We start from the raw sequence: 27390 nt of genomic DNA, 5'->3' as shown, positions 1-27390 counted from the left end.
GACTGGGGTGGGCTGTCCCTCATCACCTGCCCCATCTGGGGGGTCTCCAGGGCCCACCGGCCGACAGAGCACCATCCACACTCCTGCGGGCGTGGGCTCCTGCGCCCTGATTCCTGCCCCCACCACACACAACGTGCATTCCATTCACACAACCAGGCAGTTTTCCAAATGAGCCACCTCCCTTCTGTCCCCAGTACCTCTGCTGTTCCCCAGCCCAGAGCCAGCGCCCTCCCCTCTGCTGTCTTGCCTGAATGGAAGGCCCTCCCCTGCCCTGTTGCTGCCCTGCCCACTCTGCCCTCCCCACAGCCACTCTGCCCGGCTGACAAGGTTGCCTCTATTTTCTTAGTTGCCGCAAGGACGTCAGACCCTGGATGCAGGGACTTGCACTTCATCAAATTTATACCCATCTGTGTCCACGTGCACCTTCCCTGCTGGGCTCTGAGTTGTCCCTGGAAGTCAGCTCAGGATTTGTATTCCTGGAGGAAGCACTGGGTCTGTAGTGGAAGCTTAATACAGCTGCTGAATGGAGGGTGAGGGTTTTTAAGAACATTATTTATTTTGAGAGAGAGGGAGCATGAATGGAGGAGGGGCAGAGAGAGAGAGAGACAGAGAGAGAGAGAGAGAGGATCCCAAGCAGGCTCAGTGCAGACCCCCATGTGGGCCATGAAACATGAAATCATGACCGTGGGCTTGCGGGGGCAAGGAGCCCTGCATGGGGGGAATCCGGGGGTGGAGGTCCGGGGAGCAAGGAGCCCTGCCTGGGGGTGTGGGGGTGGGGGTCCGAGGTGGGGGTCTGGGGATAAGGAGCCCTGCACCGGGGGTGGGGATTGGGGGTCCGAGGTGGGGGTCTGGGGGTAAGGAACCCTGCACGGGGGGGGGGGGGGGGTTGGGGGTCCAGGGGCACAGGCCCCTCTTTGCTGGCTCGGCTGTGCCTCTGGACAGTTACTCCAGGTCTCCTCTGCATGGCGTGGGGAGGAGGGGCCGCGCTGGCCTGGATGACCCCAAGGACAGTCGGGGGCGGCCCCTTCCCCTCGGATCCAGTCCAGGGCGCCCCAAGCACTGAGCAACCGCGTCCCAGTCACCCGCCCCGAAGCGCACAGGTGTCCCTACATGTTTCCTCGTCCCTGCAGCCGCAGGGTCTCGGGGGCGAGTGTGGGGGGGCCCCCCCGAGGTTGGAACAGGAGGTCGTACCACTGGTCACAGAGCTTAAAGAGATGACCCGAGCCTCGGGGCGGGGCCTGTCGGGGGGCGGGGCTAGAAGGTGGGCGGGGCCTGTTCTGTGAACTAGGACCGGCGGGGGCAGCGTCTGGCAGGTGGGCGGGGCCCGGACGGAGAGCGGCTGGGCAGGTGGGCGGTGCGTGGGTGGAGGGCGGGGCGTGTGAGTGGGGCGGGGCCTGCCCGGGACACGTGGGCGGGGCTTGATCTGGCAGGTGGGAGGGGCCCGGGAGGGGCCAGGCGTGGAGGGTGGAGGGAGGAGCATGCGGGCGGGGGCCTCGCGGGGCGGGGCCATGTGGGCGGGGTACTGGGAGGGACTGGACCCGGGCGGAGGAGCGGGTGGAGAAGTGCGCGGAGCTGCGGGAGGCGCGGGGAGCCCTTCCCGGAGGTAAGCGCCCCGCCGCCGACGAGGACCCCTGTCCCACCCCGGGCTGCTGGCGCGGTCGGGCGCCACCCCCCGGGGGCGTCCCGGGTGGCTTCCGGCTCTGCTCCCCGGACGGGGACTGGGCGCGTGGCCGGCTGGTGCCCTGGGGGCGGGACACGGGGAAGCCGGGGCGCCCCCACCTTTGGAGAGCTGTCGCTTTCTCACTTTCGCTTTCGTCCCCACCTGGGAGGGGGCACGTGGCCTCCCGGCCCTGGAAAAGGGGGCCCCCCCCGAACACCGGCACCCGGCGCACCCGGCGCAGACCCGGCGGAGGCGGCACGGTTTACCCCGCCGGCCTTCACGTCGTAAACAATCCGCCTGTGAAGACGCGGGCGCAGAGGCAGGGCGCCTGGAAAACCGCCGCCGGCACAGCCTCGCAGGGCGGTGTGGCTCATCTCGGGGTGAGGGGTGCGCGGCCGCAGGAAGCCAGGCTGCCGGGACCATGGCGAGGGGCTTGCTCCTTCCCGTGGGTCAGCTCTGAGCGCACCTGCCCCGCGCCAGGTGACCCGTGAACGGCACCCTAGACACTGTTCCTGGGCAAGGACGCAATAATCCATAGGACGCCCTGTGTGGAGGTCGGGTGGTGTCACAGGGTCACTGGCTTGTTTCACAGTGCCCTGGGGACGTCACCCTCAGTGGTCCTTCCACCCTAAGTGGTGTCACTGGGTCACCCACTTGGCGGCTCGCTCTGAGAGAAGCAGAAACTGATTGCATGTTCTGAATGCAAAACTGACCCTGCTCGTTTTTGGCTTTGTCTTCTCGGAAGACTTCTCGGGAAGTTGTGTCCAGCCTCACAGAGACCTCCTTTGTCGGTTTGCCTGCCAGTTTGCTGACTGTTGAAATCAGAATAGGCCTGTTGGGGTGCTTCTGCTTGCTCACAGACTCAGCACAAAACCCCGGGATGTGCAGTGACTGGGTCCGGATGTGTGTTTCACTCTTAGTTTTGTGGACAGCCCGCAGATCCAGACCTCCGTACGGCCTCCTGTTAGGGTGATTCCCACTGCTGGCTTGGCATCCCAACCCCTGTGAGCTCTGCTCTGTGGGACCTGCTCGTGTGAGGCATTGTCCCTGCTCCTCAGAGGCTCCCAGGTTCAGGTGGAAAGACAAAACCAGCATCTGGGAAACGAGAGCAGTTAAGTGTGAAGTCCTGTGCTATCACCTGCTAGTTCAAAGGTGACAGCCAGCGTGGGCTGGTAAAGACGGGGCTTTGGGGAGTCACCGGTCGTCCTCTGGATTTAGAAACGGCAGCCAGAGACTGGGACAGGCAGGTGGAAGGAGGTCCGAGGGTAATACTAAGACTTAGAATACGTAATGGCGCTCACTGCCCACCAGCTGTGATCCAGACCCCCCTGTCGCAGACTTTGACTCTGGAGTTCTCGCTTGTCCAGCAAGAGAGCAGATGCAGCGTTGAATACGAGAGGCTAATGTCCGGGAGGAGACAAGAGCCCCGAACAGGGGCTTCCTCTCCGCATTTATTGGGCTTTCAAGATCTTACACACAGGGTGAGTGTGAAGAAAACAAGATCTTACACACATGAACGTGGAGAGAACAATCAGACAGTAATCATTAACTTGTGTGTGTAAGAAGCAAAGGGTCTGGGGGGGGGGGGGGCGGGTGAGTGGATTTTGTGATCAAAGTACAATAGTATATTGGCTCCAGAAGGAAAGTAATTTCCTGCAGGTGAAATAACGTTTCTCACAGTCCCAGTACAATATCCCGCCAGCTAACGTCAGGCGATTTTACCCCGCAGGGGTGGCGTTCTGCCCGAAGCTTTTTTCTAACCCATTTATGTGAGTAAAACCTATTTCCCCACAACCCCCCACCTCCCTCTCCAGCTCTGGCCACTCTCTTCATGCTCCCTGACGCACTGACCTCCCCGACACACTGACCTTCCAGAAGGTTCTTACCGAGCCTATTTTGCATGCCTCACTCTCCTTACACTCGCTCTCCTGCCCAGAATGCCCTGTTGGGGAGTCCTCTACATCTTTTAAGAAGCATCTCAAATGGCCCCTCTTCTGATGGGTTCCTCAAGGGCAGAGTTGGGGAGCCCGTCATCTGCCCTCCGTTGCTCCTGCCCACTGCTTGCTCCCTCCTCCGTTGGAGCTCTTGTCCCCTGCAGTGCCCGCTGGGGGGAGGGGTCTTTGTCCGACTCGCTGGGGACCCTCTGAGCCAGCGCTAGTGTCTGGCACATAGCAGGCATTTGGTACATGATCCTTGGTTGCACATACAGGGCACAGGAAGCACCTCAGCCACCTGGTGCGGAAGGTGTGGGCTAAGCGTTATTACTGGGAACCTGAGACTGGATACCTCTGGTGGAGCCAAAGCCCAGCGGCCTTGAGGGGCTAGTGTTAGGTGGTGGCAGTCCTCAAGGCCCTCGACAGCCCCCTCTGCCCCCGGGATGGCAGGCGCGTCCTTCTTGGCTGCAGAATACCCTCTCCATCCTCGCCCCCACCAGCGCCCACAGGCTCACACTTGGACCTTCTGAGTGACTCCACCTGCGGGGGCTCCAGGCCCGGGCTCCCTCCTGTCCCTTGAACATGGTGCCTGGGTGCCTCTGCCGGGACTGCCCCCCCCCCACCACGGTTCACCGCTCCTGTGACTTAGGTGCCAGCGTCTATACCCCTAGTTAGAGGTGCCCTTGGGCTGGGGGTGCGTCCTCCTCTGCCTCGAGGCACCACGTATGGTCCTGTAACGACATCAGCCCCTGCCCTCCGTGGCTGCCTTCAGGCTCGGGACGTTAGCTCCCTGAAGGCAGAGATTGGGTTTGTCTTGGTGAAGCCCCAGCGGCTAACACTCTCCCTGGGAGACCGTGCCCAGGAAGCATGTGCCAGACAGAAGACTGACCAGGGCGGTGGGAATGTAAAAGGAGGGACAACTCTAGAGACATCTGGGAAAGAGGAGCTGGGACTTGGTGCTCAGTCCCAGGAGGAGAGTCTCCCAGAAGGCTGGCTCACCACCTGCCAGGCAGGTGTCAGGAGAGGGGGGCCCTGGCCCCAGGAGACGCCCACGTCCGTGCTTCTCCCTCTCTCAGGGCTGGAGAGAGATCCTGGGGGCACGAGTGGTGGGGACAGTCCAACTCGTGAAACGTGACCTGCAAGCCAGGGGTGGGGGGAAGGAAAAGGAACGGGGAAAACAAGAGGACGAGGGAGGAGGCATTTCAGGAAGACATAGGAGCAAAGCTGTCAGTGCTACAAGAGAAAACGGGGAGATTCAGATAAGAATAGGTGAGGAGGGGAGCTCAGGACGGGGCCCCAGAAGGAGGCCACGGGGCCAACCGAGCCCAGGCAGCGGGCGCCCCTTGTACTTCCTGTCTGAGGAATTTGGCCATCGGCAAAGAGTGGCCCCGTGAAGAGATTGTGTCTGTTTCATAAGAGATCTGATCCCTGTTTGGGAAACCGAAGCAAGCTATTTCCGGGTACATTCTGGCCACGTACCTGGCCGCCGGGTCACACTCACATGTGCACATTCAGAGACGGGACAAGGGGAATTCAGCTCATCAAGGATGCCCCCACGGTGGCCCCAGGATTCCCCTCTCCCAGCCCGGGGCTTTGGCCGTGGTCTTGGACGTTCCCGCCCACAGCAAGTTGGCCTCTGGCCCCGGCGCCCCACCCAGGATGGAGCAGGGGTGTGGGGCTGCTGGCCCAGGGCGGTTTCCACCCTCAGGAACCTCCCTGGGGCCCGGTCCCCAGTCGCCAGCACGAGGCAGGAACATGTGCTTGCAGCCCCGGCCGCCCCCGCTCCCAAGTCCCTGGTGCCGCGAGTGAACTCTTCCTCCTCCACCCCTGGGAGACGCAGGACTCCCCCCTCCCAGCCTGACTCCCTCCCTCACCTCCCACCCAGGGCGGCTCTGCCGGCTGCCGAGTGGGCTTGGTTTCATCGGCCCAGGGGGGGTTTCTCTTTTTGCTTTCCTTAGCTCAGCCCAGAGTACAACCCTCCCCGGGATGGTTCTCTGGTGCTTGTAATCTCTCTTCTCATTTCCATCATGTTCATAGTTTAATAAGGATTTTCTTCACTGTGCCTCCGCCGCCCCCCACTGCTTCCATTTGCATCACAATCCAGGTTGTCATAACTTCCTGGAGAGGCGAAGGCGGCTCTTCGGGGGGCTCGGGGCTCTGGCACCTGGCTGTTGCCCCTCTCTCCGGGCCATCAGCTCGCAGGCTTGGCCGAGGTGCGGTCGGGGAGGCTGTCAGAGCCTCGAGGTTAATTTTCTGAGAATATTGGTGCCGCCTGAAGCTGAAATCAGGCAGAGATATTCAGTCCGTGGAGAGCTCCCTTTTCTGGAGGATTTTAAGCGTGTGGTGCGTGTTGTTAGTGTTTAATCATCACCCAAGTGAAATTATTTTTTTCCAGTCAGATGTTTTAAAACGGTGCGAAAGAATTTATAATAAACAGAAGAGAAACCATTCTTTTGGGTTTTTGACACACTGGCTTCTTCAGAATATCAGTTCCTCTGGATGCTGGTGTGGTCGGGTGGGGGGGGGGGACCACCACAGGAAGATATTAAGGGCAATCCGGCAAGATTTTCCCTAACTTCCAGGAGTGCTGAAAAGGGAAGCTCCTGAGGCCACACCATGCTGGGAAATCCCCTGTCCCTCTCAGTGTTCCCCTTTGGTGGCTCCTAAAGGGAGTGCATCCCTGGAGAGGTGCGCCTGGACTAACGATGTCTGTGTCCTTAAGCAACAAGAACCATCAGAGGGTGGCGCGTGAGGAACCGATCACTCTGGATCAGGCACCGGAGTGTCCCCCCTTGTGTGTGTGTAGAGGGCCCCACTGGTGCTCAGAGAGGCTGGTCATCCATTCAACTGGGAACGAGGACTCGAATTCAGCTGCAGACTTAGTCCTCATTTTGATCCCATCCTCCCCCCCCCCCCCCAAACAAAACGGTGTGCGGGGCAAAACAGATGCAGAGCTCAGAGCGAGCAGAGCATCGGGGAGGGGGGTGGATGATGCCAGCGGCGGCCCTGGCGAGCCCTCACCCCGGGCCCTGCGCTCACCCCGCGGCCGCGTCCCGACCCGCCCTCGGCCGCCCCCTGCCGGTCGGCGGCAGAAGCGCCTGCCCTGGAACCGGGAAGGCCCTCGCACCTGTTTCCTCAGCTGCGCAGCGAGGGAACCCACGTGTCGTGTCCAGCCCCGGCCTCGGGACCCTCAGCTGATCCCCGTTGGCAACCATCTGGTGCTTCACCCGCCAGGGTCGAGAAGAGTTGGGGTGAGCGTATTAACGTGGCCCCTTCCCAGAAGTGACCGGGCAGCACCTACCCAACCTTCATCCCAGGAGAACAGGCAGCCTGAGCAGTGAGTGTGGACAGATGGCGGGTCTCGGGGCCTTGCCACTCAGCTGTGAGGGTCACCTGGAGGCTTGTGGAGAGCCAGAGTGTCAGGTCCCCGCCCGCCTGCTGACCAGATTGCGTTTTAGCGGCACCCGCAGGTGGTCCCGGATGCCTCCGAGGGGCTGGGCCCTGTGCAGTATACTCCATTCTGAGTTTTTGGAAAAGATCAAAATGACGACTAAGTCTGCAGCTGGATTCAAGTCCTAGCGCCCAGCTGGAGGGGTGCACGACCCTGAACACTTCCTCCGCCTGTAGGACCCCTCATCCTAGATCTGAGACCTAACGATTCCTAGCCAGTGTCCCCTGACTCGGGCCTCATTTAGCCAGCGAGCTGCTCCGAAGGTCAAACTCTGATGGCGAACTTGGCCATCTGCCATAGAGCAGACAGTGCTGGTCCTCAACCCTGGGCGGAAGCCTTCGTCACCGAATGACCATGGCAAAGTCACGTGAAAAGGGACTTAGGTCCGGGGAGACGCTCCCTCCCCACAGCGATTTGAAGAAAAATGCGCCGGATCGTGAAAGTGTGGACTTTCCCTCTCCGGAGTCCCAACGAAGAAAGCTCCCCATCTGACTGGCCCAGATACTGGGCCTCTGAACCAGAGGCTGGGCCTAGACTTCTCAAGACCCTGCGGCTCTGATGGCCCTCGTGCCTTGATTTGCAAAATGGTCTCGATCTTTTCTAGTTGAAATTCTGCTCAGTAGGACACACGCCTAAAGCTTCAAATTCTTCTGCAAAGAAAACTGCCATATGGCATAGAAAAACATGTGCATCACAGTTTCTGTTTCTCCCCCTTAATTAGCTTTTCTCCTTTAAGAAAACAAAAGCCCTTTATCTTGACTCACCAGATCAACACTGACCACCTTCGTCATTGTGATGAATCTCCTAGAGTCTCAGGAACGGGAGCCCTGGACCAGCCGGGGAGTGGGGGTCTGTGCCCCCAGAATAAGGACGTGTTAGGAGCTCCCCGTGTTAGAACTAGGAGGTGAGTCTGATGAAAATAAGCCTTCGGAATATTAGTGGGGATAATATTACTGGGGTGTTAAACTGTGCTACCTCAGGAGTACTGCACAAATAAAAACAGGGTCTCCGCCCTCAAGAGACGTGCAGTCTAGGGGGAAAGTGTTTAATAAAAACGCTGTCTGGGAGGTGTGGACAGAATATCAGGGTGAGATAAAATGTGCCCCGGGGGCATGAGGACTGCCGGCCTCCGAGGTGGCCTCTGAAGGGTGAGCTGGATATACAGACAGAAGCATCCCACCCCCCGGGGTCCAGCCTAAGGAGGGAAATTGGGTGGAGGCCAAGTTCTGAGCAGGTGGCCTCCCTCTGGAGCACAGGCCCAGACTGCAGGTGCGGTCGGGAGGGGGGGTTGGCTTGGGATCCCCTCTGTCACACGAGAAGGTCAGCCATTCCAGGGTAGACTACGGTCTACAGTGGACGGCCCAGAAGTCCTGTTCCCTTCGTGGGCGGAAGGAGCCAGTGAAGTCTTCTGATCAGAGGTGTGCTTTCGGGCTCCCTGGGGTAGCTGGATGAGGGGTGCATGTGTCTGTGGGGGACCGGCTGGGAGGTCAGGGGGCAGGGGCAGGGGGGACATGACCGGCAGGGGGGCAGTGCCCTGGGGTGAACCTTGCAGAATTGGCCACCAACTGCGTTGAGGTCACACCGGTGGGGGTCTGTGGGTCCAGGACGGTGGATGGGGGGGAGGGGCTGTGGACGGGGGAGGGGGCTGTGAGTCCAGGAAGGGGGAGGGGGGGGAGGGGCTGTGGGTCCAGGACGGTGGACTGGGCAGGACAGGGAGAGGGGCTGTGGGGGAGGGGGGGGGTGGAGGGGGGGGTTAGGGGGCTGTGGGTCCAGGACCATGGTTGGGGGGAGGGGCCTATAGGTCCAGGACGGTGGACGGGGTGGGAGGGGCTGTGGGTCCAGGACGGTGGACTGGGGGGGTGCGGGGGGGGGGGGGGGGGGGGAGCGGCTGTGGACGGGGGGAGGGGGCTGTGGGTCCAGGACGGTGGACGGGGGAGGGGCTGTGGGTCCAGGACGGTGGACGGGGGAGGGGCTGTGGGTTCAGGACGGTGGACTGGGGGGAGGGGCTGTGGGTCCAGAATGGTGGACGGGGGGAGGGGCTGTGGGTTCAGGACGGTGGACGGGGTGGGAGGGGCTGTGGGTCCAGGACGGTGGACTGGGGGGGTGCGGGGGGGGGGGGGGAGCGGCTGTGGACGGGGGGAGGGGGCTGTGGGTCCAGGACGGTGGACTGGGGGGAGGGGCTGTGGGTTCAGGATGGTGGACGGGGGAGGGGCTGTGGGTCCAGGACGGTGGACTGGGGGGAGGGGCTGTGGGTTCAGGATGGTGGACGGGGGAGGGGCTGTGGGTCCAGGATGGTGGACGGGGGAGGGGCTGTGGGTCCAGGACGGTGGACTGGGGGGAGGGGCTGTGGGTCCAGGACGGTGGACTGGGCAGGACGGGGAGAGGGGCTGTGGACGGGGAGGGGGGGGGGGGGGGGGGGGGGGTGGAGGGGGGGGTTAGGGGGCTGTGGGTCCAGGACCATGGTTGGGGGGAGGGGCCTATAGGTCCAGGACGGTGGACGGGGTGGGAGGGGCTGTGGGTCCAGGACGGTGGACGGGGGGGGGGTGCGGGGGGGGGGGGGGGGGGGGGGGGAGCGGCTGTGGACGGGGGGAGGGGGCTGTGGGTCCAGGACGGTGGACGGGGGAGGGGCTGTGGGTCCAGGACGGTGGACTGGGGGGAGGGGCTGTGGGTTCAGGACGGTGGACGGGGGAGGGGCTGTGGGTCCAGGACGGTGGACTGGGGGGAGGGGCTGTGGGTTCAGGATGGTGGACGGGGGAGGGGCTGTGGGTCCAGGATGGTGGACGGGGGAGGGGCTGTGGGTCCAGGACGGTGGACTGGGGGGAGGGGCTGTGGGTTCAGGATGGTGGACGGGGGAGGGGCTGTGGGTCCAGGACGGTGGACTGGGGGGAGGGGCTGTGGGTTCAGGATGGTGGACGGGGGAGGGGCTGTGGGTTCAGGATGGTGGACGGGGGAGGGGCTGTGGGTCCAGAATGGTGGACGGGGGGAGGGGCTGTGGGTCCAGGACGGTGGACTGGGGGGGCTGGGGGGAGGGGGCTGTGGGTCCAGGATGGTGGACTGGGGGGGTGCGGGGGGGGGGGGGAGCGGCTGTGGACGGGGGGAGGGGGCTGTGGGTCCAGGACGGTGGACTTGGGGGAGGGGCTGTGGGTTCAGGATGGTGGACTGGGAGGGTGTGGGGGTGAGGGGCTGTGGATGGGGGGGGGGGGGGGGGCTGTGTGTCCAGGACGGTGGATGGTCTCCAGGTTCTGAGGTTGGATCGGGCCTGAAGCAGCTTCACAGCCTGGTTCTCGCTGCTCCACCCGCTGCCCGACACCAGTGCGAGTTCCTGTTTTCTTCACCCCTCGTGGGCTCCCGGCTCCCGTTCCGGACGCGCCGCGTGGTGTCTTCCTGACGGCTCTCGGCTCCGCTGTCCCGGGGCCCCCCGCTCGGAGGTCCGCTTCAGTCCTGCCTTGCTGTACGTCGTAGGAAAGCCGGCCTGCATGGTATCTTGGTCATGCCACATGAGCCCGGATAATTTTGCGTCAATTCTGTTTGTCCAGGGGCCCTGCCCCCCGCACTGCCTCTGTCATCTCCTCTGTCACCCGTTGCTGCAAATCCAGGGTCGAGCGGCCGGTCTGGCGGGTACACCGTGGGGCGGTGAGGGGTTGTCTGCAAAAAGACAAAAGTGAAACTAGAAAGCTCAGCTCCGCTGTTCTGAGCTACGCACCTCTGCAGGGATTTCTGTCTGTTACGTAAGAGGAGAAATCATTCTGATGGTTGAATCAATCAGCAGCTTGGGGACCAGGTGGCATCTTCCCGGCAAATACGGTGGTTCCGTATCGGCACGCGTGTATCTTACAGTCACCGCAAATCCTCACTTGTGAACCAGAGTTTCTCTTCTGTTCTAGAACAGAGGTTGGACTGCAAAGCTGAAAGTATTTGCCGTCAGGCCCTTCGCGCTCTGAGCCGCGTCCCGGGCTGTCTGTGAAGCCGCGGGTTGGAAGGAGCGGAGTTTGGAAGGTCAGTGAACCCTCTGAAATGGTGCAAAATTGGGTTTGTGATGCGTACGTGCGTTTTGGGAGGGCAAAACCAGAGCTATCGGAGTTTCAGAGGGGTCTGTCTGTGACCTCACGACACTTAAGAACGACTGTAGAGTGTGGTGCTCGTCTGGCCAGGGAGGCTGGACCTCATCTGTCCCTGTCCCCTCCCGCTGGGAGATGGGAAGAAGGTCACAGAGAACCCAGAGTGCGGTCGTCCCCCTACCATGTGTCTCCCCCGCCCTCGGCTCTCCTCCTGAAGCACATCTGAGAATCTGCTGCCTGAGAGCAACAGACCTCCTTCCCCCAGCGTCTGTGTGGGCCCGGGGTGAACCCAGGGCTCAGAGTTAGGGCCCTGCGGGGACGGCCTCCCGTCCCGTCCATGCAGGTGCCGGCTGGTTGTGTCAGCAGCAGGATGGCAGGGACAGCATTGTTGCTGAGCTGTCCCTTTTGAGGTGGGCGGGGCTGGGGCTCACCTCTGGGGCTTCCCAGGAGCCTGATGCCCACATGTGCCCCAACTGGTTTGTTTTCTTTCTGATAATTCTCCCCTGCATCTGTCCCATCTTCCAGGACAAGGGCCTCCCCACCGTGTGCATGGGTCTGATCATCGGGGGCGGGGGGGGGGGCGGGCAACCACTCGCTATGTGGGTGGAAAAAATAGGATTCAAAGAATATCTGGCTTTAATCATCTCAGAGCTTGTGGTGAATGTGGGGAGAAGAGGCTATGGCCACAGTGCTTAGAAAAGCATCCTTGTGGGGCGCCTGGGGGGCTCCATTGGTTAAGTGTCTGACTTCGGCTCAGGTCATGATCTCACGGTTCTTGGGTTCGAGCCCCACGTCGCTCTCTGTGCTGACAGCTCGGAACCCGGAGCCTGCTTTGGATTCTGTGTCTCCCTCTCTCTCTGCCCCTCCCCTGCTTGTGCACGCGCGCGCTCTCTCTCTCTCTCTCTCTCTCCCTCTCTCTCTCAAGAATAGATTTTAAAAAACATTAAAGTTTTTTTTTTAAAAAAGAAAAGCATCCTTGTTTAAAATTTTTTTTCATTTTATTTATTTTAGAGAGAGAGTGGGAGGGGGGAGGGACAGAGAGAGAGAGAGACAGAGTCCCAAGCAGGCTCCACACTGCCAGCACAGAGCCCGTCGTGGGGCTTGAACCCACGAACCCTGGGATCATGACCACATGAGCCCCCAGGGGCCCCAGAAGAGCACCCATTTTATAACAAATGTTTAAATGACGGCTTTTCCATTTTGAAGTTGAAGCATAGGTATAATCTAATCTATAAACACGACGTTAAAGAAATCAATATAACGCCCTGACAGGAATATAACGAGGAAAGGAAAGGGGACGTAAGTGATGAGGAACTAATATGTCCTCACGCTAGAAGGCAAAGTGAGTTATTTTGACTCTCACACTCACTTATAAGGAATAAGTTTGGATTTAAGAGAAGAAAATATTCAACAGACATTTCTTAAAGTTTTATTACCTTTGACATTTAGAAATGAGGGCCACATAAACGGGGTCACACGCACCGTCCCCAGGAAGTCCACCCAGATGGCACGGATCATGGCTCCCATGGAGACCCAGGTCACTAGGAAGAGATTTTCCGGAATGGTGACTAACTCCTTGTTTGCAGCTGCGAACTGAGCAGGGTATGATCTTCCCTAGATTTGTCAGATCCCGTGTCTGGAAAATTCAGAATAGAAACAGTGCCAGGAATACTTTGTGGGGGTGGCTCAGTCAGTTAAGCGTCCAACTCTTGATTTTGTTACGGAACCAGGCTGGGACGCTGGCGGAAAACCCAAGTGGCACTCAGAGATCTTGGTGGACTGGAGATTTATTTAACACCGGCGGGCTCAGAGGAGACCGTTTCTCCAAAGATCTGAGCGCCAGATGTAAGTGTAGAGGGTAATTTATCGTCATCAGCTTCCATATCTGGGGGGGGGGGGGGGGCGTGGGTTTCGCAAGCCGCAGCGAAGAAAGAAAGAAGAACCCGGAGGAGGGTCTCTAAGCTAGAGACCAGAGTTTGTTTTAGCCCCATCGGCCATCTTTGGCATTCTTTATTCACCTCTCCAGCTTCTCCAACAATTTAGGCTCAGGTCATGATCCTGGGGTCGTGGGATCGAGCCCCACATCAGGCTCTGTGCTGACAGAGCAGAGCCTGCTTGGGACTCTCTCTCTCTCTGTGCCCCTCCTCTAATTGAGCTCTCTCTTCTCTCTCTCTCTCAAAATAAATAAATAAACTTTAAAAGGAAATACTTTGTTGGCCTGCAGAAGAGAGTCAGGGTCTGAGGTCACTTTGAGACGGTTTCAGCCTCCAGGGACGCCCCGCGGGTCATCGTCCCTGGAGCTGAGCAGCTCCGCCTGTGCAGGACCAGGTGCGTGTGGCCTGCCTGCTTCCCAGGGCGCGTCGTGGCCCGGACACCTGCACGCTCACAGGACGCTCCCGCAGAGACAGCTTCCCCATCGGGAGCCACTGTTCCGCACGGGAAGTCTCACCCAGGGTGATGGTTTCTGCCTCAGCAGAGACCAAGTTCCCCAAACAGATCAGTGTTGTTCCCTTGTTGGCAGCGATACTCGTTCAACCTCGCATTTCTTCTTCTTAGCAGCGGGCATCCTTCCATCCTCGCTGTGCTGATGGAGAATATGGCCTCGTAAGGGAGGGAGACGGCAGATAAGTCAGCCAGTGTTTGCGCCAGATAATTAAGGGCTTGTGATTGTTGCCTTGCAAGGAATAAACAAGGTGTGTTTGAGCGAGTTGGGGGCAGGGGAGTTACCGCATATAGTGTGGGGGAGGCTCTCTGAGGAAGTGTCCATGTGAGGAGCAGAGAGAAAAGCGTTCCTGCACAGGATGCAGCATGTGCCAAGGCCCTGAGGTTGGAAAGAGTTTGGAGAGGCAGCCAGGAGCGCCGTGCTGGCACTCCCGGTCACCCGGGACTGGTGCTGACTGCTCCTCCCTCCGCACATACGGGCCTGTCCTTTTCCCTCCTGCCTTCAGGCCTCTGCTTCGGCATGATGTCAACAGAGAGGGCTTTCCTGACCACTGTCCAAGTAGCAACCAACACCCAGCCCTGGCGGTCCCTGTCTCCATTTTTCCTTCTTTTGTTGGGTGTCCCCCCTCCGCTGCTTCCCTGCACCAGCACGTGAGCCCATGAGGACAGTCATGGCTTGTGAGTTCGTCTTCTCTCCCGTGTCCCGAAAGGTGCCCAGCACCTAGTGGACACTCCCCACATACTTGCCGAGGAAGTTGTTGGGGAGACAGAGCTGGAGCACAGAAGTCCTTGTGGCCGTCGTCCCCAGGGCTCTGTGCAGGGAGGGGACAGCAGAGTCCCCAGGCCGCCAGGAGGGCGACCCACCCTGGAAGGTGTGGGGGACATGCGGCTGCCGCCTCAGGCCTTGGGCAGCAATGGTGAAAAATGATCAGATTGGGTCAACATTATCGCCGACGACTTCCCAGTGATTATTAAATGCCCGGTTTTGATGCTTGGGGTCAACTCGGAGTCGATGCCTCCTTGTGATTTGCTCTAATCTGTGTGTCACAGCCTCGGGTTTCCATGGAAACCAGCCCCCACACGGAGCAAAACACCAGCAGAGCCACGGACTAAGGCTTACGGCAGGTGCCTCCTTCTCCCCCCTCCCCCTGCCCCACCCCTCCTTCTCCCCCCTCCCCATCCCTCCTTCTCCTCTCCCCCCCACCCTTCCTTCTCCCCTCCCCCCCGCTCCTCCTCCCCTCCCCCCTTGCCCCTCCTTCCCCCTCCCCCTCCCCCTTCTTCTCTCCTCCCACTTTCCCACCCCTCCTTTCCCCCCCACCCCACCCCTCCCTTTCCCCCCTCCCCTCCCCTCTCCCTGTCCCTCCTCCTGGCCCCTGAGCCGCATCAGTCTCTCCTTACTTCTGATGTTACAGTGAGAGCCCGTTGAATGGGCCGCGGGCACCAGACGCGGGGGCTCCGAGGGCCGATCCCCCCGCGTTTCCTCAGACCCCACAGCCCCGCACTGGGAACACCAGCCAGACGCAGCTGTGCCGCCGAGCATCCACACAGCCCTGCGGGCCGGCTGGCAGGGGCGCCCGGTTCGTCCGCATTAGACCCATCCTGTGATGCTTTGTGGACAGTGGCATAAAGTACCCCTGCTTGTGTGCTGAGGCAGCCCGGCTGTGGACGGAGGACTGAGGAGCCGGCTGGCTGGGAACGGGCCCAGGGGACGTGCAGACATGTCTCTACCTGCAGCTTTCTCCCACTGCCTGCGCAGACCTTGAGTAAGCGACTGCGTGAACTAATGAACCGTTACTGCAAAGACCATGTTTCTGAAGGACTTGGAATAGTGCTTACCTTGCAGGCCCACCCCCCCACAGCCGCACCCACAAAGGGTCTCGGCAGCAGGCAGGTCGTGCGGGAGCCCCCATGTCCCAGGGGCCCGCGCACCATGCCTGGAGCTCGGTCGGCTGTGTCTTCATTTTCCCGTCTTCTCCGCGGGATCATGGGAGACCCCCTTGACCTTGTCTTCGGAGTAGTGCTCGTGGCCAGTCCTGTGCTGGCGATTTCTTCCTGCTCCTCAGACGGTCGGCTAGCCTTGTACCGATTCTGCAACCTCACCCAGGTGCCCTGGGTGCCTGGCACCACGGAGATCCTCCTGCTAAGCTTCAACTACATCGAGACTGTCACTGCCTCCTCATTTCCCTTCCTGGAGCAGCTGGGGCTGCTGGAGCTCGGGACTCAGTATACCCCCTTGCGTATTGACAGAGAGGCCTTCCGAAACCTGCCCAATCTTAGAGTCTTGGACCTGGGCGGGAGCCACATGCATTTCCTGCATCTCGACGCTTTCCAGGGGCTGCCCCACCTGCTTGAACTTCGACTCTTCTTCTGTGCTCTCTCCGATGCCGTGTTAAGAGACGGTTATTTCCGAAATCTGGAGTCTTTGACTCGCCTGGACCTGTCCAAAAATCAGATTCGTAGCCTTCACCTTCATCCTTCATTCCGGGAGTTGAATTCCTTGAAGTCTATCGATTTTTCCCTCAACCAGATACCCATCGTATGTGAACAGGAGCTCAAGCCCCTCCAAGGGAAGACGCTCTCCTTCTTAAGCCTCGCCACCAATGGCTTGTACAACAGGGTCCCCATGGACTGGGCCAAGTGTATGAACCCGTTCAGAGACATGGTGCTGGAAACCCTGGATGTTTCTCACAACGGCTGGACCGTGGACGTCACGGGGAACTTCAGCAGGGCCATCAATGGGAGCCAGACCTCCTCTCTGGTTCTCGCCTACCACATCATGGGGGCTGGGTTTGGCTTCCGTAACATCCGGGACCCTGACCGGAGCACATTTGCCGGCCTGGCCAGGAGCTCAGTGGCACGTCTGGATCTTTCACACGGCTTTATATTCTCTCTGAACTTTCGGCTCTTTGAGTCTCTCAGGCACTTGAAGGTCCTGAACCTCGCCCACAACAAGATAAACAAGATTGCAGGGGAAGCGTTTTATGGACTCGACAGCCTGCAGGTTCTCAACATGTCACATAACCTTCTGGGCGAGCTTTATAATTCTGATTTCGGTGGACTGCCTGAGGTAGCCTATATTGACCTTCAAAACAACCACATTGGGATCATTCAGGACCAGACGTTCAAATCCCTGAAGACATTACAGACCTTGGATCTCCGCGATAATGCCCTTAAAACCATTTCTTTCATCCCGAGCATCCCTACTATCTTCTTGGGCAGCAATAAACTGGTGACCTTGCCGAACGTAAGGCTTACCGCCAACTTCATCCACTTGTCAGAGAACAGGCTAGAAGACCTGGACAGTCTCTACTTCCTTCTCCGGGTCCCTCACCTCCAGATCCTCATTCTGAATCAAAACCGCCTTTCTTCTTGCAACCCAGCTCATGCCCCAGCGGGGAGCCTCAGCCTGGAGAAGCTTTTCCTTGGAGGAAATATGTTGCAGCTGGCCTGGGAAACCGGCTTCTGCTGGGATGTTTTTAAGGGGCTCTCCCAGCTCCAGGTCCTGTATCTAAATAACAACTACCTGAATTCCCTTCCGCCAGGAGTATTTAGCGACCTGACCGCACTGAGGGGTCTCAGCCTCAGCTCCAACAGGCTGACCGTTCTTTCTCCCGGAGACTTGCCTGCGAATTTGGAAGTCCTGGACGTGTCCAGAAACCAGCTCCTGTCCCCCGACCCCGATCTGTTTGCGGGCCTCAGTGCCGTGGACATAACGTACAACAAGTTCATCTGTGAGTGTGAACTCCGTCCCTTCATCAGCTGGCTCAACCAGACCAACGTCACTGTGCTTGGGTCTCATGCAGACGTCCTCTGCATGTACCCCGCCTCGCTTGCTGGGACCTCCCTCTCCTCTGTGTCCATGGAGGGTTGTGACGAAGAGGAAGTCTTAAAGTCCCTGAAGTTGTCCCTTTTCGTTTTATCCAGTGTTACCGTGACTCTGTTCCTCACGGCCGTCCTCACGGTCGCCAAGTTCCGGGGGCTTTGTTTCCTCTGCTACAAGGCAGCCTGCAGACTGCTGTCCACGGACCACGCCAAGGGCAGCGGGTCAGACGTGTACAAATACGACGCGTATCTGTGCTTCAGCAACAAGGACTTTGAGTGGGTGCAAAACGCTTTGCTCAAGCACCTAGATGCTCAGTACAGCGACCAAAACAGATTCAACCTGTGCTTCGAGGAGAGAGACTTTGTCCCGGGGCAAGACCACATCGCCAACATCCAGGACGCCGTGTGGGGCAGCAGGAAGGTGGTCTGTCTCGTGAGCAGGCACTTCCTCCGAGACGGCTGGTGCCTCGAAGCCTTCAGTTACGCCCAGAGCCGCTGTGTGTCTGACCTCGACGGTGCCCTCATCCTGGTGGTCGTGGGCTCCCTGTCCCAGTACCAGCTGATGAAGCATCAGTCTCTCAGGGGATTCGTGCGGAAGCGGCAGTATTTGAGGTGGCCCGAAGACGTCCAGGATGTCGACTGGTTTCTTAATAAACTCTCTCAGCACCTTCTAAAGAAAGAAAAGGGAACGAAGAGAGACGGCGACATTCAGCTGCAGACCGTAGTGAGCGTCTCCTCATCCGCTAATCCCAAGCCACAGACAGCTCTGCATCTGCGCTAAGCTACCGTTTGGGGTCCTTTCTCGTAGCTTGTCTTTCCTACTAGGAGCACGACGGGCTGTTGGTTTTCGTGCCAACACGATGCCCGGTCTCCCTGACCCCACTATGGAGGGGAGTACTGTTTTCTCCCGTTGTGCCGACCACAGGGCGTGCCCCGGTCGCGGGACGGGCACCGGGAGACCCTTCCCCAGCACTCAGGCCGTCCCTGCAGAACAACACTAAATGAGCACACGGACGAAGAGGCGGGTTTCCTCCGCCTCGTGGGAAGAGTGCCTTTGCTGGGTACGGGTCACGCCTCATCTCCGGGTAGGGGTGACCCCGAGGAGGCCGGGACGAGAATCGCTAGATGTCTTGGGGCCATACCACACTTCCTGTTCTGACCCTCGAGGTCTCACCTCTGTGGGCCGTGAACGTTCTTTCTCAGCCTTATTTCCTCCAACTCATCAGCCGTTCGGCGGCTGCAGGGAGAGCAAGGCCCACATCCTGGTCTGAGTCCTGATTCTGCTCCCGTGGGCTGTGTGACCCAGAGTGCCTGATGTGCCCTCTCTGGGCCTGGTCTCTCGTCCGTGGGCATGCTCGTATCTACCAAGGATGTCAGGCTTCTCAAACCTTTCCTTGGTCGCCCTGTCGGCCACAGGGACGCACACTCGGGGGCACCTTTGCTGGCAGTCGAAACTTCCTTGAGATTGTATTTTTTTACCTCAAAAGAAATCTATATACATTTTGCATTCTGTCTTTTTCCATGTTGATTTTATTTTTTTTTATTAAAAAAAATTTTTTTTTTAATGTTTTTATTTATTTTTGTGACAGAAAGAGACAGAGCATGAGCACGGGAGGGGCAGAGAGAGAGGGAGACACAGAATCAGAAGCAGGCTCCAGGCTCTGAGCTGTCAGCACAGAGCCTGATGCGGAGCTCGAACCCACAGACTGTGAGATCATGACCTGAGCCGAAGTCGGATGCTTAACCGACTGAGCCACCCAGGCGCCCCATCCATGTTGATTTTAATACAGGAACGTTTTTCTGCGAAGGTGTAAAGAAAACCAGGGAAAGTGTGCCAAAGTCACCCTGGGGTTTCGCACACCTCCTCCCCCAAATCCAGGGGCCCCTAGGCCTGGGCTCGGCGCTCACCCTCCTGTCTCTGTGCCCCTGCCCTGACTCCTCCAGAACACACATCCCACAGTCCACCTCTTCCTTCTGGAATGTTCTCCCAGCCCCCTGGTGGGCCTCCCTTTTGTGCAAACTCTTGGCACCTCACCTGTTCTTCTAAGACCAGCACTTTCTACTTTCTCCGAGAGCTGGGAGCCTGTCAGCTGCTCCCCACTCTGACTGCAGGCTCCAGGGGGGACCTTTCTTCTGTGTCCCACCCCCCCCCCAGCCGGCACAGACCACATACGGTGTCAGGAAGGAATTCCTTCTCTCCGTCCTCATCCCAATCTGCCTGGTGAATCTCCTAGCACAACTGCCCGTTCCTTGTAAGCTGACACATTTGTGTCACTGATACGTAGCACTGTGCTGTGCCTGGACTGTGGGCCCCGAGGGCAGGGACCTTGTGTCATTCATCATGGTCTCCTAAGCCCCTGCGGTGCCTGGCCCATAGTACGTGCCGAATGAAGGCCCGGTGGGCCGGCATCCCTGGTGTCCATGTTGGCTCCTGGGGGAGGGGAGGTCTGCCAGAGCAGGTGCTGAGTGGGGGCGGGGGGTTTCCAGCCTGAGGCTCATTTCAGACCCTGCAGCATGGCTGGGGCCCCTGGGGGTGGGGGTGGGGGGACAGTCAGCCTCAGTGAGCAGCCTGGGGTTGGGCTAGAATGACGGGATGGAGAGGTTGGTCGGAGGGATGGGGCGATGGGAGGGATGAGGGGTGGGAAGATGGGAAGGAAGACAGGGTGAGAAGCCTCTCTTGACCCAGGACTAGGAAATGCAGTGAAACAGGCATCACGGTGAGACGTTGCTGCCGTGACAGTCCCCACCAGGGATCCAGAAGACGGTCAAAGGCCGGCGTCTCGGGACAGTCTTCCTGCCCCACGGGCTCACTGCAGGAACGTGGCTGCACGGCCCTGACCCTGTCCCTCATCTGGACGGCCCATAGCAACAGGCTGGCTGGGCGGGGCGCTCCCTTGTCCTGGGGCAGCGCTGCCCCAGGTGCCCCCTTGCTTTGGGTGCCTGTCACCATGACTATTTCCAGGCCAGACCCAGGCCCGTAGAAAGACAAAGCAAGTGTATTTGTAGGGACGGTAGGTTGGGTACAGACAGCATCGGATGTGAGGGCGTCCATCCCACCTCTTCTAATCTTTGTGCTCAAAACACAAACAGCAGTAATTCTCCTGATGAAACACATTCAAAAGCACCTTTGGGCATTTCTGTCAGTTTATGGGGGACCCATTTACATCAGATGTCCTGGCGGCCTTGAACCCACAGGCCACTCTAATTTATTCCTGAATTTCTCTTTTCTGACAAAGACCCGAAACTTTCTTATATGCCCCTCATTCACCTTCCCTCCCATCAGCAGAGCCAACACTTGGAATTCTGTTCGCGGCCAGTGTCCCAAGTCTCGCTTCGTGAGGCCGGCGGGACGTGGGCGCTGGGCTCCTTGCCGGGCCAGGACATCCTGCTTCCCGAATCGCCGACCATGGAGGGTCCCCGGGGTCCGTCCCAGGTGGGAGGGGCCACAGCCAGTCTCAGAATGGTGACACCTTGCTGTTTTCAAGACTATTCTGGAAAATCCAGGACATTGTTGGGGGCAGCTGAGACTTGGAAGGGAATCCCACTCATCACTCCCAATACACCTGACTTTGGAAGTTCCCTCCCAACCACGTGAATCTGCAACGAACGACATTCACATAGTCCTGACATAACACGAAATAGACGTGGCGGAACGTTTGGAATTACGGAAGAACACAGTGGGGAGAAAGGAGAGGCGGGTAGGACGGGTAAGCGCCCGTCGCTGCCAATGGGTACAAAGTGTCCCAAGGTCAGATCAAGAAGGAGCATTCTGACGTGTGTTGACAGATCTGGAGGTGCCGGAAGGAAGAACTCGACACATTAACGGTGCTTGTCTGTGGGGGTTCCTCTGGATTCTTCCACTGGGGGTGTCGAGAGGAGCTGGGAAACCGGCTTTTTTTTTTTTTTAATTTTTTTTTTCAACGTTTTTTATTTATTTTTGGGACAGAGAGAGACAGAGCATGAATGGGGGAGGGGCAGAGAGAGAGGGAGACACAGAATCGGAAACAGGCTCCAGGCTCCGAGCCATCAGCCCAGAGCCTGACGCGGGGCTCGAACTCACAGACCGCGAGATCGTGACCTGGCTGAAGTCGGACGCTTAACCGACTGCGCCACCCAGGCGCCCCGGGAAACCGGCTTTAAAACCTACCTGAGGGCGTCGGAGAGCCACACTGAGGACCACAGGAGGGAGACCACATTTACGTTACGACCGATTATAATCTAACGCAGATGGGAATGAGTAATCAATACACGTACATAAAATGGAATCTAAGTTCTGTCTTTGGCAGAAGACAGAGAAAATAGAATTAACTGGAATTTTAAGATTAAGCCACCCATGCAGAAAAACAACATCATTTCAGCAGACCAGCATACATGGGAAATGGTGCATATAATGTTTTGCTCAATTTTATCTTTCTTAAAATTAAAGAAACTTTTCATCTGTTTCACTTAGCAATTAAAGACTTTATTTCTCCGTGGCCACAGTCACGTCCACTTAGGTAGACCTTTTGAGAAATTAGACATTTTTATTTTATGGACAGACCGTGGAAGGAATTTGCTACACTCTCTCGGCAGCATGGTCTGGGCGAGCAGGACAAGGAGGCTTTGTTCCTGACTTCGGGACCTGATCCAACCGGCTGGAAATGGTGTTTCTTTTCCAGCCGGACACCTCCCCTCCCCTCCCCGGGAAGGTCGCCTCCCTGAGACGTGATAAGACTTCATGACATCATGTCTCATTGGGGCCCAGCCCACCCCCCCCACCAGGAAGCAGGTGTCCCGGCAGAGTCGGCCTGCTGCCCTGACCTGTGTCCGATGCTCAGCGGCCTTTCGGGCCTGATACTTGAGGCTGCTTTCGTGGTTTTTCCAGTGACCTTGGCCGTGGCCGGCTCTGGCTCTTCCCTGCTGCTACAGGGCCAGCGTCCTCCAGGCCCACAGGTCAGACCTGGGGAGATTTGCCAAAAGAAGTCACTGGTGTTTGTGTGCTGGTCCGTGCAAAAACAAAGACCCTTTCAGAGAGGGGACCAGGAGTCAGCACCGGTGCCTCTAAAGAAGGTGTCAGAGAGGAGGGAGCTGGTGTCGGGGGTCACTGGCTGGTGCAGGCACGGCCCCCAGGTGAGCCCAAGGCGGAGGTGGCCACACAGCGCCTCCTGCTCGGGGAGCGGGCGAGTCCTCTCTAGCCGTGTGGTCCAGCTGCTTGGAGCGCCGGGTCTGGGTCGTTGTTCTTGTGGATTCCAACCCCCCACCCCAATTAAAGGTGTGTGGAAGCAAGTAGCATGGTCCCGGCACAAAATGGTCCTGGCTGTGCGTCACCGCCGGGCGGTAGGTACTCGGAGAGGGAGCCACGTGGCACAGGCTGGCCACCAGCTTTCCAGGACTGCCGCTGTCCCTCGACTCTGGGGTAAAACCGGCCCCTTGTTGGTGTGCCTGGGTGGCCCAGGTGGTTAAGTGTCTGACTTCGGCTCAGGTCACAATCTCACGGTCCGTGGGTTCGAGCCCCGCGTCGGGCTCTGTGCTGACAGCTCGGAGCCTGGAGCCTGTTTCTGATTCTGTGTTTCCCTCTCTCTCTGCCCCTCCCCCACTTGCACTCTGTGTGTGTGTGTCTCTTTCTCTCAAAATATAACTCTCTCAAAAATAAACTTAAAAATTTTTTTTTTGAAACTGGTCCCTTGGGAGGTCTCGGCCATGCCCCTGGGAATCGGAGAAGGAAATCTGTGAGCTGTTCTCTTTCTAACACGTAAGCAGGTCCTCGGCACACACCTGGATGGACCCGGGGAACGTCTTCCGCGGTCAGGACGTAGAGCCCCTCCCCCTCATCACCCTGAAAGGGTGCCCGCCCACCCCGCCCCTGCCCCAGCTTGGGGGCCACTGGTTCCCGTGCACACGGATGCTCCTGTTCTAGCTTCTAGAGCCTCGCACAAATGGAATCACTCAGCTGACCTGCGTCCGGCTTCTTTCACTTACAGCTCGTTGTTCAGACTCCTCGAGCTCCTCCTGCGGGCTCGTCCAGCACGGTCCATGGACTCGCCACCGTTTATTTATCCCGTCTCCTGTCGGGGCCCGTTGTCACCGAGAGAACCGGGCTGTTTCCGGAATGGCGACCACGGCTGTCACGGTGTGAGGCTCCCGCCGCCCGCACCGGGTGGTCAGCCTTTCCACAGGGCGTGACTCGGCATCCCGGCCTTTTCCACCTGCGTGTCCCCCCTGGCCCTGGTGTTGGACACCTTCCCCCGTGCGGGTTACCCGTTCACCTGCGTTCTGTCACCCGGGGTCTGTCCACGCCTTCTTGCGCCCATCCTAAGCGCGTGGCTTCCTACAAGTGTTCTCTGTGCGGCGGTCATACACGCGTGTGAGTGGCTCGTGTCTGTCCCAGGTGACAGCTGGCCTCCTGGTTTTGTTCGCAGTGTCTCCAACGAGCAGAGGCTTTTTGTGTTGATGAAGCCAATCTCCCAATTCACGTTACGTCTGGCGCCCTTGTGGCCTGAGAAACGTTCTCCTGCCCCGAGGTCAGAGGCTGTTCCTCTTTATTTTTGTCTAGAGGCGTTCTCGTCTTCTGTTTATATCTGTGGTTCCCCACAGCACTCCCGGGCGCCACGCAGGGCCCTGACGCGTCGTCCCTTTTCTCCCAAGAGCCCGGACCTCCGGGAGCCACGGTCCGGGGCTGCAGTAAAGGCCACTCCGCTGAGCACCTGGGCTGCGTCTGCCCACAGGAGTTTCTTTCCTCCTGAGGCTACGGGCACCGGCCTCCTCCCGGGCACAGGCGTGAGCAGACAGGCCCCGGCCCTGGCCCCAGTCACCGCACCACTGTCCCCTCTCCCACCCAGAGAGGGCCAGCACGCCGCTCAGCTCTTAGTGGTCCACTCCCGGCTCTTGGGACTCTGCTTCTCCGTCGCCGTTGAAACGCCCGTCGGGTCCCCCCTGGGGGTGCTCTCTGTGTGGGACTCGCCTTGTCCTTTGCTCCCGCCAGCAACATTGTCGCGGCCACCCGGGGACACCGGGGAGGCCGGGGCCGGCGGGTGGACCTGAGGGCTTCTCTGCAGCTCGGAGGAGACAGGACCGTGAGTTCCGGAGGCTGTAGGTTGGATGGCGTCTCGTGACTCAGGCCCCACGCCAGAACCTCAGAGCGTGACCTCACTTGGGGGCAGGGTTCTTGCAGATGGGGTTACGGGACTCGTCCCTTGTCTGCGGGGGTGCGTCCACGCGGCCCAGCGGACGCCTGAACCTGATGTGACTGCCTGTCTCTGTAGACGCGCCCGCGGAAAGGCCTCACATAGGAGTTAGGCATTAACAGCAGTAACTGCTAGTGACGGAGGCCAGCCGCGGGTGTAGGTGCCGTGACACAGCGCTGGCCCAGCCCGTCAGCGCAAGCGTCACCTGGGCCAGGGCTCACCGGATGACAGGTGCGGAGTGGGACTCCGAAGGGGATCCCGTGGTCAGGGTGACGCGGCACCGGGACCGGGTGGGCGCTGGTCCAGCACCGGTAAGGGGGCTTCGGACACAGACACGCCTGCGGGCAGAGGCCTCGGCATCGCGCCCGAGGCTGGGGAGATACTGACACGGATCGTCCCGGCCTGGGAGGGACCCGAGTCACTGCCACCACCGTGCTGTGGCGTCCAGCCTCCGGACCGAGGCCACAAAAGCGTGCGGTGGAAGCCGCCCAGTTTGACAGCGGCCCGAGGGAGCCGGTACGCAGAGGCCGGGGAGGCGCAGGGTGGCCGGGCGCGGGCGGTCCTGGCTGGCCCGCCGGCCGACAGCCGGGCTTGCTCGTGGTGGGACGAGACTGGACGCTTCCCCCGACCCCCCAGCCCGCGGTTCCCTCCCGTCGCCGAGCGCCAGTCTGGCCGGAACACACGGCCTTGGTCCGGGCGCTGCCGGCGGCCTGGGGGGCGGACGAGGTCCCTGGGCGGTGGCCGCGGGCTGTGAGGGGCCCTCATGGGGCGGTGGCCAAGCCTGACCCCGGGGCGTGGTGTCCACCGGGCCTGAACCGTATCTGGGGGGACGGAGGGAGGTGACACGGTTCCCACGTGTGGCACCGCCCGCCACACCGGGCACTTTCTCAGAACTGACGGCACGTGGCCCGTGGCACGTGGCGCGGGTGGAATTCCGCAACAGGCGAGGCGGTCAAAGCCGTGCCAGGAGGACGGGGCTGGTTGTGAATCCCTGTTCGGGCCCATCACTTTGGGGCAAATCCGTGAACTCCGCTGCGCTCCCTCGGCTGTCGACAGCGCGGAGCGCAGGGTTCGCGTTGTCCGTGCCGGACGGGGAAGCATCCGGAGACGGTCCGTCCCGGGCACAGCGGGGCCCCCTTCCCGAGCACACAGCCCCCTTGGGACTGTCGGGAGCCGGCCCTCAGCCCAGGGGGTCAGTAACAGAACCCTGAGCCACTCGTGCTCGCGCCCCTGGTCCACAACTTAAAATGCGTTTCTCTTTGCTTTCAAAGCGGATGCTATTTCCCTCCGTTTTAGAACTTTCCGCGTGTGTGAGGGCTGATTTCTGCGTGTGTATTTTGTCTTCCAGTAAAAGCAGCGGCATTTCGATGGCGTGCTCAGCCGTGGTGCTTCACCGCCACATCACAGACTCCGGTGAGGCCCCCGGTAGGTCCACGAGTGAGATCGGAGGTGTCCGCTCTGTGTCGCGGCCCGCCCTGGGGGGAGGTCGGCGACGGGGCTGACGGGGAGGAGGACGCGACCACCGGATGGCGCTGGCGAGGAACAGGCCGGCTGGGGTGGTGCTTGGACAGGTTCCTGGGAGGGAAAGTCCTGGATCAGCGGACCCTCCCTGACGCTGGCTGGGGGCCCCCACCCGGAGGGGTAGAGGGGCTTCCTGTCTAGGTCTGGTCTCAGCAGCCAGCTCCGAGGGGCAGCAGCGGTGGGGTCCCTCGTGGCCCTGGGGTCTGTCGTACCGATGGCCAGCGGCTGTTGGGTGCGGTCTTGTGCGATGGGCTTTGCAAAGCAGGCAGGCTCCCGTGGTGTATTTGTGTGCGTGTGTGTGAGCTACATTCAGGCAGTCGTATGCGTAAAGACTGACGGTGCTGCAGGCTGGGTGTACCCCACACACAGCTCAGCCCTAAAGAAAACAGCAGGCGGGTGCCCGGGGGGCTCAGTCGGCCAAGCATCCGGCGCCTGATTTCAGCTCAGGTCATGATCTCAGGGTTCGTGGGATCGAGCCCCATTTTCAGCTGAGATTCTCTCTCTCTCCCTCTGTCCCTCTCCCCTGCTCTTGCTCTCTGTCTAAAAAAAGAAAAGAAAAGAAAAGAAAAGAAAAGAAAAGAAAAGAGAAAGACACTAGGAGGCGGGGTGTAGGACCTCCTTGCCCGGCCTCCCCGGATCGCTCACGGTCTCCACCACAAGAGCCCCCGTGGCTGCCCGGTGACGCCCCCAAACTGCAGCCCCGCTGGCTCAGATCTCCCTTCTCGTCAAAGCCCGCGCGCCGTGGCCGTGAGCCTCCCCGGAGCCCTGCGGTCATCCGGGGCCCCCCCTCTCCACGACGCTTCTTAGGTAAGAGCAGTTTCTCGCGAGCGGACCCGCCACAATCCCAGCTCACAAGGGACCCGCTGAGTGCGTGGATTTGTCATTATCTCGGTGAAGCCAGATGACAGCGTGCTTGGCCACCGGACCGTCTTTCCCAACGAATTTCTGAGCCGGTTGTAAACACAAAAGTGAAATAACGCCACCGTGTCTAAGATGCCGTTCGCCGCCCTCTACTCGACAGGCCGCTGAGACATCTTTAGCACTTGCCACGGGAGTGGTGACGATCGTGCAAGCATCCTGGCTGTTCAACGTTACACGAAAACAGAACGCGGGAGTCAAGCCGCTGCCTTGTGACGCATCGCCACACCGCGTGGTCTGCTCCCGCATCCCGGGGCTCCATCCAGTTCCTCTTCTGGGCAACGCTCACAGTGTCTCAGGGCCCAGGCGCCCCCCACCCCCCAGGAGGGGGTCCCTGGTCTCACAGGTACCAGGAGACCCGGTGCTTGATTCACGAGAGCAGACAGCCCCGGGCCCTGGTACTTCACGCCCGGCCGGGCTC

The 27390-nt window shown here is 59.7% G+C and overlaps 1 protein-coding gene across 11 annotated transcripts; it reads left to right on the top strand.

Annotated features, from left to right (window-relative positions):
* Positions 1 to 1518: 1518 nt before the first annotated feature.
* TLR5 (toll like receptor 5) lies at positions 1519 to 25955 on the top strand. 11 transcript variants are annotated; one of them, XM_081791803.1, is made up of 7 exons: positions 1534 to 7949; positions 10930 to 11041; positions 12553 to 12961; positions 13306 to 13431; positions 13663 to 14104; positions 14596 to 14670; positions 14958 to 25955. In XM_081791803.1, exon 7 carries the CDS (start codon positions 15329 to 15331, stop codon positions 18146 to 18148), a length of 2820 nt encoding a protein of 939 aa, XP_081647929.1. In that variant the 5' UTR covers positions 1534 to 7949; positions 10930 to 11041; positions 12553 to 12961; positions 13306 to 13431; positions 13663 to 14104; positions 14596 to 14670; positions 14958 to 15328; the 3' UTR covers positions 18149 to 25955. The 11 variants fall into 11 exon arrangements, with proteins under 11 accessions (XP_081647932.1, XP_081647929.1, XP_081647928.1 ...); XM_081791802.1 differs by having other exon boundaries at positions 13660 to 14104; XM_081791804.1 differs by having other exon boundaries at positions 13306 to 13796; positions 14052 to 14104.
* Positions 25956 to 27390: the final 1435 nt, after the last annotated feature.

Source organism: Panthera onca, chromosome F1, assembly GCF_046562875.1.
Source record: "Panthera onca isolate mPanOnc1 chromosome F1, mPanOnc1 haplotype 2, whole genome shotgun sequence".
Taxonomy (NCBI): Eukaryota; Metazoa; Chordata; class Mammalia; order Carnivora; family Felidae; genus Panthera; species Panthera onca.
This window is presented reverse-complemented; position numbering and strand designations above follow the sequence as displayed.